General features: G+C 36.0%; 1 protein-coding gene across 1 annotated transcript in view; it reads left to right on the top strand.

Moving 5' to 3' along the window:
* LOC128981957 (homeobox protein OTX2-A-like) overlaps nt 1–13675 on the top strand; it is a 49928-nt gene that overhangs the window by 17238 nt on the left and 19015 nt on the right. Inside the window, exons 2-3 of the mRNA XM_054400960.1 lie at nt 5714–5755; nt 11913–12076. Coding sequence (XP_054256935.1) covers nt 5730–5755; nt 11913–12076 — 190 coding nt within the window. The 5' untranslated portion in view covers nt 5714–5729. The remainder of the gene's footprint in view (nt 1–5713; nt 5756–11912; nt 12077–13675) is intronic.

Genomic DNA, 13675 nt, shown 5'->3' on the forward strand with positions numbered 1-13675 from the left:
CTTCAAGGCTAATAATTGTTACTCACCACTTCCAGGAGATACGCTTATTTTGACTAAATTATGAGGAAGTGTTTATTATTTCGTTTTAAATCAACGTTTGTATTGAGTTCGGTTATTTTATTTATTTGGTATTATAGCTAAATTTTCCCTTCGGTCATATTACTTTCATATAAGTATAGTAATTTCTTGTCCCTTTAATTATCGAACTACTATGGAACGGGAAATAGTTATTAGAGTTACATTTTTGTTGTGGTAGCCTGCGTTCTTGCAGTGGTTGTTGGATGTTATTGTGTTCTGCAATTTAATTGATGCATGTAGTGAATAGTATGACATGCCACACTTGGTGAAATATATCGGATACTGGAATTTTATACGTACATAAAAGTGCATTTTCTGGAAGATCGTTATTTGGTGAACAAGAGTTAGTTCATTTTCATAACTTAAACCGATACTTGCATACCTTCTGATGCATGTGGTACCTTCTGGTCCATTTTATCTCTTAAAATATTGTATACAAATTACAACTCGAATGACCATGTGAAAACTGGTAATTTGGAGTATACAATTGGAGTTTATTATTTACTCGTAGCTCCAAATTTTGTAAATTTCAGCCCCTGAACTCTGCTGTACACTTAATGTGCAGCAATTCACTATAAAGTTCTTTAAAATATTTGAGTTTAACGTAACCTCCTTTTTGCGCGGACTTTCTAATACATCATTATGGGAAAAGTGACTCATCATTGTATCATTTTGCACTGTTTCGCTAAACACCTCGAATGATTTTGGTTAAACAAAATATGCCTTATGAACATCTGATACACTTCACACAGTAAACCTGGCTGTGGAAAAATCCACCAAACATCATCGTATTTGGAACTATTTCACTAGACACCCTAAATAGCTTACAAATTTGTGTAGAGCATAAAACACCTTTTGCACAGCACTTGGTAAAGTAAACTTGACCGTGGGAAAAGTTACATCGTATCATTTGCACTGTTTTCCTAGACACCCTCACTTCGTCGCCTGAGTCACTCCACAGCTGATTCGTCACGTGACCGGCTCCCACCCTTGGTAAACATGCTTTTTAACGACCAATCACCATAGAGTAAACAACAGTAGGGCCAGTGTGGTGTGTACTCTGTGTCGGCGAGAAATGTACCGCGCGGTGTCCAGTGTTAAGTGTTACATGCTGTAGTGATTAAGTGTTGCCATAAAGTGTTGTAGGAAAAGTGTTAAATTTTGTGCTTTGACGGATACATTCACTATATGGAGGCAGAATCGCATCCGAAACGAGTTTTAATTGTGAGTACACATATAGAACGTTTGTCGACAACAGGAAGAGTTTGTCATAGATAATTTTGATGATCAGAGTGTATAAAATATTCAGTTGTATTTGAATTTTCATGAGCATTGATTATTGTTATCATACAAGTATTACATTATATTTCACTACAAGTGCTGGAAGTTAACCACTTCAGGGCAAGATAGTAAGTTGTAAGATATAGTTATCGAGCGAAGCGAAGCGAAGCCAGAGCTGAACGCGGAAAACAGCTATCCAGCCCCAAATGAATCTTTCGTGGCTTTTTTTTAAACGATACTTTTCATCACGATGTAAATAATCTTACAAAAGCTTCTTGCAAAAAAATACGTTTCAAAATTTTAGTAATTCCTATTAAATTTGGCATAGGATGGTTTTACAATAAATTTAAAAGTCAGGTTTCAACAATATTTCCGTAAAAGGAGCATACATTAGTGCTCCTATTGAGCAAAACGGGAACTTTGTTTGTTGGGACTACAAAAGTGATGTTTAAAATGTACAAAAATATGTTATGATATGGACCCATTCAGTTTACTTGTGGTTCGTTTTAGGTTACGTAAGTCTAGACATTGAAATCGCCATTGAAATACCGAAAAGCGAGAGATTTAAGTTAAGAGATGTATAGATAAAAAGTATTCTGATGAAATGGTTTATGGACAGTCGTCAGTCAGACATTGGTATACAAAGCTTAGGCTTTTGCTTAACCTACAATAACTAAGAATTCGACGAAGTAATATAATGAAATACGTTGTACAATAGATCTATTCAGACACGTTGAAATCCATATACGATCATTCGTTATTTTTGTTTTCTTTTAACCTACGACATGTATTATGATAATGGATGGTATAACTTTTTTCCTAAACTACATGTTACACATTTAACTTATAACCTAATCATAAATAAGCCACATCGGGCAGCTAGTAGAATATGCAAATTACGCTTCATTAATCATAACCAAACTCTTAAATCTCAGTTGAAATGAAGTTAAAAGGTCCAAAGTCTAATATATACTCGAAGTTAGTTTAGTCACTTGATACCCCTCTAGTGCAAACTGTGATCTTTAGGGGAAGGGAGGGGAGGGTGTCACTAATAAAATGTCAACACCCCCAGACACAATCGTTTAATGTGTGAGCATTAAGCAATCCCTAGCCTATACTCACATAAGGGGGGTGCTCACTTGCTAACCTCACTCATTGTACTTGTATATTTCAGGGGAAAATATCGTTGAACAATGTGACACAAAAATGTGTAAAAGATACAAAACTGTGATTCAGGAGTTTTAACTGTTTATTCTGTAGAGTAAGTTCCCGAGGAATTGGCTTAAATAAGTTCGCGATAGTTTCTTGTATAGACAAAATAGTATAAGAAATGTATTTAAATATATATGATTGTCTGAGTTTTTTGCTTCGCAGCCTATAAATTTGCAAGAAACAAAAAAAATTCAATCAAATCATATTCCCAAGTAAATAGTATTTTATGAACACGTTCTTTCTTATTTTCTGTTTTCTGAAAACATCGAGTTTGACAAAAAACGAGTTGAATCGTCTTCTACGCATAGCAATAAAAATATTCTCTTAGCACATAACAATCATCAACCAATAAAAGCACAATTTCCTCACTAACTTACTCATATACAACTGAGTCAGTTGGTCATCCCTAATTTTCTTCATCGGTTTGTTAATCGAAAATACTCCTTGACTCCAAATAGATTATCAATTAAGCAACGCAGTATTTTCTTACAAATCACCTATAACGTGAGTCAACCGGAAATCCGTATTTTCGTGATCGATTTGTTTATTGAAAATATTCCCCGAACCGATTATCAATCTAAAGGTCGCGGTAGTCAGCAAGGGTTGGGAGGGAGGGGAGCCATCGGTCATGTTTATTTTCAATTTTTGACGACGGGTGGCAACAGCAAGTCAGTTTGTTTTGTTTGTGCTAGCCTCGAGCTCTCGCCGAAATACCACGTCGTCAGATACAAATAAACCACCCCCGTCAGTCCAGTGTAAACAAAGCAATCGAAACTTTTACGTTTGAATTGTTTTCGTTGCGTTTAGATGCCATTATAAAATATTGTAATGCATTAAACCATTACTATTCTATTTAGTGTGTAGCATCTTTGAGACATTTCCTAAGTTGATTACAATAGTCCAATCGGCTTGTGGGGGAATTTAACATTGTTTTATGAGTCTCAATGAATAACAAAATATAAGGCAGAATAATTTACATATTTATCCGTCGGGTTGCAATTCATTGTTATTTAATGTTCAACTATTTGAAAATTCTACTTATCGATCAGATGAATTGCATGTACTGTTCCTGTCAGTATTAAAACTATTAAAATTTATCGAAAAAGGAAACAAATGCAGTGTTTCAAGTAGATTTGAATTGCAGCCCTATTAAATAAAATAGCTAGTAATCTGCACGGGTTGAAATGTTTTATAAAATGTGATTAACGGCTAGAGAGGCATGTCGCGTGCTGTAGTGAGGGAGAATGGGGGGAGAGACCAGTCAATGATTGATTATTGCAAAACAATCCACCTCCCACACCGCCACTAGGGCTCGAAGCCCTCAAATACTCAACAGAGCCAGCCATGGTCATTACTACAAAGATCCACGTGTTGTCACTATGTTACTCGTAGACTAAAATCTTCAACTGAGCCAGTTATGGTCATTACATCAAAGAACCACCTGATGTCCGTTGTAGATTAAAATCCTCAATTGAGACAGTCTTGGTCATCACGATCAAATCATCAACTGAGACAGTCTTGGTCATCACGATCAAATCCTCAATTGAGACAGTCTTGGTCATCACGATCAAATCCTCAATTGAGACAGTCTTGGTCATCACGATCAAATCATCAACTGAGACAGTCTTGGTCATCACGATCAAATCATCAATTGAGACAGTCTTGGTCATCACGATCAAATCATCAACTGAGACAGTCTTGGTCATCACGATCAACACCACAGAGCCACACGTGTTATCACGCTCAAATCATCAACTGAGCCAGCCGTGGTCATCACGATCAACACCAAAGAGCCACGTGATGTCAATTATATGCTTAAATCATCTACTGAGCCAGTCGTGGCCATCACGATCATCACTACAGAGCCACGTGATGTCAATTATATGCTTAAATCATCTACTGAGCCAGTCGTGGCCATCACGATCAACACCAAAGAGCCACGTGATGTCAATTATATGCTTAAATCATCTACTGAGCCAGTCGTGGCCATCACGATCATCACTACAGAGCCACGGGTGGCCATCACGATCAACACCAAAGAGCCACGTGATGTCAATTATATGCTTAAATCATCTACTGAGCCAGTCGTGGCCATCACGATCATCACTACAGAGCCAAGGGTGGCCATCACGATCAACACCAAATAGCCACGTGATGTCAATTATATGCTTAAATCATCTACTGAGCCAGTCGTGGCCATCACGATCATCACTACAGAGCCTAGGGTGGCCATCACGATCAACACCAAAGAGCCACGTGATGTCAATTATATGCTTAAATCATCTACTGAGCCAGTCGTGGCCATCACGATCATCACTACAGAGCCACGGGTGGCCATCACGATCAACACCAAAGAACCACGTGTTATCACTTATATGCTCAAATCATCAACTGAGCCAGTCGTGGTTATCACGATTAACACCACAAAGCCACATGTTGTCACTTACATGCTCAAATCATCAACTGAGCCAGTCTTGGTTATCATGATTAACGCCAAAAGCCACGTGATATCACTTAAATGCTCAAATCATCAACTGAGCCAGTCAGAGTCATGGTGATGTCAAATTATATAGATTTGTTAGTAGAGAAGCTACAAACAGCTAACAATGACAGCAAATATTTATCATAATTTATTTCACAAAATAAGTTTTAATCTCGGAATGAAATGTATAATTATTGTGAAAGTGGAAGTGTTTCACTTGCATTAGTATGTTTTTAAACAACTGTTAAAGAAGCTATTAATGTTATTGTTCCTAATCAAAACCAACGTTAACATTTTATTTCACGCAAAGTTCATCTCTCGTATTGGTTTCTTGCGTCTTTCATAAACCCTCCTCTTAAAAAACATTCTGTATTAGATTATATTACAGTATGGTTGTTTTATTCATTAAAACTGGTTAAAAAACTGGATAAGGAACAATCAGTATTAATATTCAGCTCTTGAAACTGTAATTAGTATTTGAAATGGCAGTGTAACAGCATTTTGTATGCATTTAAATACTGTAAGATCTTCGAGGGCTTCAAATACTTCACATTGCCTCCAGAGGGTTCTAATGAATGGAGGATTTTATTGTTAGTTTTACTAACTTTTGCTTTATATGGAAGCGTTGCATGATATCGCTGACAGTTTATCTTGTTTCAGGTGTGTTTGACACCCCATGTGGCCTAACAGTCTGTCAGGAGGGTAAGTAAATCAATTATACGTATTATTTTCGTCAACATTTAATAACAATATTCGTGAATTTTTACCCAAAAGCCATGTACATAATTAAGTTTTAGTAAAAAGATTCGTGTATATCGGACTGCTAATTGGCACACATTCAAGAACTGAAATTGTCGTTATTTGATATTGTTTCACTTGTATACGACATGACATAACATGCATCAGTTGCATCGAGGACAATTTTCTAGTTGCATTTTGAATTGTAGAAAATGCATCTTACAAGAAATTACGAGGTTAGGTTTAAAATAGTATGCTTCCCCTAAAAATTGGTGGAACTCTTTAGAATTTGCTTAACTTAAAATGAGGAATAATTTTCCTACATTGAATGTGTGTAAAGTATTTTGCTACGGTTTGAAGAAGGTAAATATTTTGTTTCACAACAAGAACATCTTAGCATTAGTGTTGTTTCGAACATAATTGAAATCTAACAATGTTTCAAACTGTCCCTCCATCTTCTTAGTTCATTGATGTGTCTTGCTGATGATAGAAAATATTTATGGTTGATGTATGGAATTTATAACAGTAGCCTTGATACAGTATTGAATAAATGAAACTTAATTTAGTTTCAAGTGTAAAATGTAATGTAAATGCAAGTCAAATTATTCTAAACAATTTCCCAATGTAAAACTGTAGAACTTATTTCAATTTGTAAGTAAATTTTGGGGTTGAACATTTTGCCGTCTTATATTTAGTGGTTTAAAATAACACAATTCCTCTCAAATAAATCTGTCTAGTAAAATTTATCGTTTTACTAAACATTATAATTTTTTTGCAATGTGTACATTGTCACAAGTTTTCAGTCTATTTAAAAATACTTTCAACTACTATAATATTGTTTCGTGAGAACGACTAGATTAAATTACACAATAAAGTTACCTAAGCCTTTGGAATATAAGACTAAAATATTACATTGAAAAATTACTTATATTTACCTTACTCCAGAATGTAAACAATTCTTGGAGTAATACCCAACATTATTAAACGATATTGTCAGTAATTAAGATTATTTTTATGGTGGAAGGCACTCAGATTGCAAAGACCATTTTACCATTTAGAAAAATTATAAAAACATAATCAAATCAAAACAAATACTTATGTGGCAATACAATCAGCTGATATTTTTTGCAATCTGGGTGACGTCAACATATGACGGGCATAGCACACCTATGTATTTTCCATTCACCATGGCTTAGCTTTAAGTGTTCATACCAATAATTATCAATCCAACTGTAGTGAAATGACTTACCGATGGCTCGCTACGGGTGTTTAATCACTCGGATTCACATTATATATTATGTTTATACACTCATAAGTGACTATGTGATTAGATCTTTGATCACGTGATCCCCAGCTTTGGCGGGAAAACGCGACACTTTCAAACAGCTGATCTGATCACCATTAGCTTCCCCACCTCTCTACTCAGCCGTGTTGCGTTTTTATTCAATTTTATTCCAGTTCCTAAGCTTTTACATTCCATTTAAATCATTTGATTGACAGTTTCGCTCGACTTTTTGCTTTGCGATGCTTTTGTATCTGCTTAGGAAGAAGAAAAACACAACTTACTAATTGAGAAAATATTGAAAAAGTAGAAGTATTCATAGATATTCACTTAATAGTAAAATACTTCTGTCACAGAAAACCTGTTTTATCAATTTTTATTCAAACAAACGAGTACTTAGGGTTGCTGCTTCGAGGAACACGAAGGTGTTTTAAAAATAAAATAAAAAAACCTCAGCAATAAAAGAAAGTAATTAACTTTTACCAACTACAATTTATAAATATGCAAAATACACAAGCAATCGACAGCAATTTATTCAATATCCATGAAATAACATGAGAGACAGTGAAGTGCACTTAGCACTTTCAATATACTGGTAACTAGGGGTGAAACAAAAATTTAATATAATGCCTACTGACTTCTATGTTTTAAATAAGTTTTTAATAAAAAAAAAAAATACTCTGTGCATTTTTTGATGGGCTTATAACTTAAATGGATTTATTTCAAAATAACAGTCTCATACTTTCCTTCAGGAATTTCGCGTGTTCTAGGTTCAACGTGTATTATATTTGTGTCAAAACTTTTACTGGTTTAATACAATTTGGGCCATTTTCTAGAACATCGAAAGCTTTTAACCCGTTATTTAGGCCTATATCCCTTTTTATCAACCATTACCTTAAACATCACTACACTACATCTCTTAGAAGAATATGATTTCAATACTGAAGATGATGGTCAACATTATATACATCAAAATAACCCTACTCATGTAAATGCTGCCGATGTTTTTGTGTTACTAGTGGGCCCTTCATCACATTTATTTCGTTATTAGCATTTTCATTAACATCACTCCACTGGTGGACACCAGAAGAGGTTGGCGTGAATACTAAGGATGGTTGCAAAATATTCCAAATTTGAGGAAAAGAGATTTTGCAACCCCAAACTGTGTAAACTTTGTAGAGGACTTGACCTCTATTGAACCTGTCAAGTACAACCCCCACTGGCGAGCATATTACAGTGCACCCCACATGTGCAATCTAGTGGCTTGCATGTGATGCGGCGTACTTTAATATTTCCGGATTTGTGGATCCATTCTCATAGAATCAAACACTTCATCGGTTGGCACAATGCTGCCAAATGTTCGACTCTCTCGCTCTCTCTCTCTCTCCCCCCTGCTCTCCATTGTACCATTGTTGCCTCTCTGCCACCCCTCTCCCCTCAACCCTTCAGTCCCGAATGTGATATTCGCAACCGATCGGTTCCAAAGAGGTTTCTAAATATGAAATCTCCCTCTGAATTTTCGTCGTGGAAAGAAGTGATTTTGAGTATATGATTTTAAGAATGTGCTGTGGTATAGGTGTTTTAAATAACTTTTAGTTTCAAAGACTTTTTCAAATAAATAATGTTTGGCCTGTTGAATCATCAGATTTAGAAGGAATTGCTATTGAAAGAGTTGAAGATGAAGTGTAACTTAACGATTAATTCATTAAAGCACCAAAACAATACCATGAACGAACCTTTATTATCGAAACGAGTTTATAAACAGTAAATATTTCAGATCCTGAATCAGATATTCACTACTTTCTATTGCAAAGAAGGTCTTCAATTACCTACACAATTTATGGCTAATCATTTGGTTTTTATTTAAAAATTATGAAAGTCGACAATATCACACCAAAATAGACCATATTCCTTGCTGTGTAAACAAATATGACTGGTAAAAAGTTCATAGATTAGTTTAGCTAGGTGCTAACAAACCACATTAAAAATTAGGCTATGTAGTTTGTCTAATTATCTCATTAATTCAATCTCAATAGGTATGTAAGATTCAAAACAAATTGGTAGAGAATTTAAGCTGCTAATAGATCATTTCTCAAACAATTCAATATGTTTGACCTTAGTTTGAATCAGGCTACATAATCCAATTTTCATAACATCTTAATCCGTGCCGGCACTCCTATACTTCCTAAACTTCTCACAAACGTTCTTCCCAATATTCCGAAGGCTACCCCCAACTGTTCAAGCATTCAAAACACCCCTTCCACCACCTTTGCTCAGTATGAGGCAGTTATGACACAATACATCAATCTCTATATTCTAACAGCCGCGGGGCAAGATTTGAACGGTGGGGCGGGCCAAATTCCTCTTTTCGCTGTTTACGCCTGGAGGCCCAAGTTTAGTTAGTTGTTTGTTGTTGTTTGGGGCCACGCGTTACCCCCCCCCCCTCAACCAGCTGCGCTTCCCCTAATTGGGGTTTCGCCCGAACACACCTATCCACCTATCAATGTTCCATTTCTCGAGTTTCTAGTGTGCTTTTGGTGGCAAAAACTCGTGTCCACCCAAACACCGGACAGTTGGTGTGGTCAGGTTACACGCTGTTGACAATGTGTCTTTTCTGTTGGGGTGTAATTGGTTTTTTCTGTAAAATGGAGGGGAGGGAGTTTTCTAACCGATAATTGATGAAAGTACTCACCAATTCTGTGTATTTATTCGCTGTACTTTTGTTTATTGTGTAGGCTCAATTTTAAATACCATAAAACAATTCACCAAAAGCGTTACCTCATGTATATGTCCTTGTGGAAATATATATCTTTTGGTAGACTGCCTACCGAAACGTTGAGATATATTTACACAAACTGAAGGAACGGTTTCATGTAACATTCCGAAATTTTCCCGACCTAAGTTAAGCAATTGACATTCTTACAAAGTGAATTGACTAAATTACGAACAATTACAGATTATTATTATTGAACTTCTATTTGGTACATAGGGAACCTTTCAATCCTACAATTAGATACCACTCCAAAAAGCGTTACTTTGTCTATCTTCCTTGTATATAATAAATCTTTAACTGGAAAATTCCCCTTTAATGCACATTTACTGTGACATATTTCTTATTGTTAACATTTATACACCCACACAAAGAAAACTGTAAAATTCCATCATGATGCGATGAAGATGGAAACCAATTTCGTGAATTTCCACGAGATAGTCAGCGATATCATTAAAATATCTCAGTGTGGAGATGTTTAACAAAGTTCGCAGGCCAGTATTACTTGTTTTTGTAAACAAATGTGTTTTGTTATATTTTAAGTTGGAGGCTAATCCAAATCTGGGTAAACAAACAACAGTTTCTGGGTTACTTGCGCTGTGACTTTAGGCTGTATTGGCGGCATCGCTGCAACGTCGACGTTCTGTCTCCATGTGAAAGAATTAAGTTTTTTTCTTGTACAATGGTTAAGACCATGTAAGCTAAACTACTATCTATTTCTGTATTGATTGGTATTAATGTATTATTACAATGTTTTTTTTTTTTTCAATTTGGCCGGTTAAATCTTTTGTGAACTCTGATAAACACAATTCTACAATTTTAGCGATACAAAAACATGAAGTTTGTTTCGATTGAGCAATCTTTGGTGTAATTGATTTTTCACATCCTTATTACTACAACGGAATTACATTTTTCATACCCCTATCCCGACTTGTAAGTAAAAATACATATTTTTCACTTTTTACTATTAACTAGAATAATTATTGATGTTAAAATTTGTGGTTCTCGTAAACTAATTTTATTATTTGATTTATTTTTGTGTACATCGCTTGATCTTATACAATATAGTTGACTTCAGAATTTAAAATTCTGGTGGTCAACCTCTAAAACGGCGATGAAAATTCTCCAAGCATTGAGTGGTCTTTCAATACGCACAAATAAGTACTCGTACTGTATGAGTGAACCCACGCGCAAAATGCCCAGTTCAATAGGGTCCATAACTTTTTTCCGAGGCAAAATGAATACAGTGCAAATTGCAATTCTCATTTACCTTTTCAAGATTGTGTTTGTTTAGAACAGTTATTAGGTGAATAGAACTACTAATTTAAAATAATTTTTTTTTATTTTTATATCTACACTATCATGAGTGATTTACCTACCTCAATCAGGTTACAGTTGTAAAAAAATAGCCTAAACTATTTAAAATTAAATTTAAAATACATTGTCTTAAACTGTTTGGTCCCTCTTTTACAATCTGACTGTGGTTAAACATTTAACTGAAAGATCAGCTATTGAACAACAATTCACATTTCAGCCGTTATAAAGATAGTTGATCAGCATAACTGGATCTTTGAAAATACACTCTAGAAATAAATTAAACGTGAAGGGGCGAAGCCCTAAAGGATTTTTTTAAAGTACCATTCGTAGGTGCGCTAGATTATTAGCTTTAAAATGACACCTCAATCGTGAAAACCGGTTAAATAAGGCTGGAAAAGGGATGTTATAGGAAAACCCCTATTTTATTAAGTTTTTATAATTGTTACTACCTCCTTGTATCTTTCACAATAACTACGGACAGAACAAATTATCTAAAAAGTGATTGTAACCCCTTATGACAATTTCGTACCCCCAAAAGATTCCAAAATGAGGTACAAACATTTTAGTAGTAATGAAATCTGCCGAAACCATGTTAATTCCCCATACAATCGTAGACTCGTACCATCCCTCTGTAGTTTGTACTAGCGTACTACCGTGACGGACCAGGAATGCAGGTAGGACACTACTCTCACCTTGTAAAGCAGTTTTTGCCAGTGGCGCATGCATCCGCATAATGTGTTGGTGTGTTGTAGTTGCAACCCTGATGGGGAGCTGGCATTTCCTTCGTTCGGCTCAGCGTGCGGCTCCGGCCCGGGACCCGGCATGGCCTCATACCTCAAGAGTGCCGGACCCTACGGCGTCAACGGCATCGGACTGGCCATGGACTCCCTGCACTCTTCCATGGGATATCCTCCAGGTATGGCGTGGGTTGTGTGGGGGAAAGGTTGTAAATGCTGAAGAGGTTCTGGAATTGCAAATCCAAGAATTAAAACATTGAAATGTCAAATTTTAGATGTTGTGTTTTATTGTTCATCCCAGGAGATAGGAGCATTCTTCAATACCATATATCGTTTCACAAAAATACATAGTGCTTAAACGATTCTAGATTTAAAATATGATGTTTTTTTAGACACGTTTGGGTATGTATTGTACCTTCCAATCATTGGGATAGGGACAATAGCGTATCCTGCAAAGATATGTCAATAAAAAAAAAACACATAACCATTAGTCAACAAATTCTAGAAATAAAAATATTCGATAATTTTTTCATAGTAGGTTTGTTTTTTGTTGTAAATGTATTGTTTATGCTGACTATTTCCATACAGTAAAATAATAAAAAAACTTATCCTTCAACAATACGCCTCTTTGCAAAAAATATATACATGACCATGACTTGTATATCAGACAATGATTAAGCTACACAAATAATGTTTTAAGATATGCAAGACCATTTAGAACGGGAAAACAATTATTGCCTCATTAAAATTATGTATAGATATATCTAGTTTGGAATCTACAGGCCAATATACTAATACACATAGTTCTGATGAGCACAACAGAAATATGTTTAAGTTTTCATTTTGCATCTGCAAAACACTTGTTTCTACCATTGATGATGTAAACTTAACAGTTAATGTACATACTCGTAGTACAAGTGTGTCAAGTGATGTCAAGTTGATATGTAAAAGTTTCCTTGTCGACCAAAAAATTGCCAATACGTAGTGTAAAAACTATACATTGAAAATCGATGTATAAAGAATTATATTTCTGTGTACTCTTTGATCACAAGTGTCTACTCACAGTGACGTTTGGTGCGCTGTACAGCCGTGTACAGTCGTGTACAGTCGTGTACAGCACATGAGCACGTGTTGACAAGTGCACAGTCAATTAGACGTGATTGTTTGTCAACACGGGGTCCAGACCGGAGACCACGGAAGTACAGTTGGTGAGACACGGTCAACACTGGGAGGTCCCCTCAACCCTCTAATCAACAATCCAACCACCCGAGGCTAACTCGATAAACTGCGAGGCTATTAACACCTTCGTGTCAAGTATATAGACCAAAGATTGCCAATAGCGTGAAAACTGTGATTGAAAATCAATGTATCAAGAATTCGTGTGCTCCCGCTATCTCCGCGTTCCGCCACCTCCGAACCCAAATCTGTCCCGCCACCTCCGAATTCTTGAGTTACACTTATAATCCCGTCACTGCCTGCGTTGGTAGCTGTCATTGCAGATTGAATTTTGTTAGCGAGTTAATATTTTTACCAAGATACATTTTTGATCTTATTCCATATATTTTTTTATTGAAGCCCCGTGGATGGAAGATTTAATGATAATTTAACCCGTGGGTTAGTTTAGGTTAGGTTTGGTTAGGTTAGGACAGAAAGTCTTAACGCTGGTAGTAACCGAGGATTATAGGGGTCACTCTGAAATTCGGAGGTGGCGGGACACGGAGGTGGCGGGACGCGGAGATAGCGGGAGGTAACCCAAGAATTACATCTGTGACCTTCAG

This window comes from Macrosteles quadrilineatus, unplaced genomic scaffold (genome assembly GCF_028750875.1).
Source record: "Macrosteles quadrilineatus isolate MER2022 unplaced genomic scaffold, UCM_ALF_1.0 Scaffold_60__1_contigs__length_738512, whole genome shotgun sequence".
Taxonomy (NCBI): Eukaryota; Metazoa; Arthropoda; class Insecta; order Hemiptera; family Cicadellidae; genus Macrosteles; species Macrosteles quadrilineatus.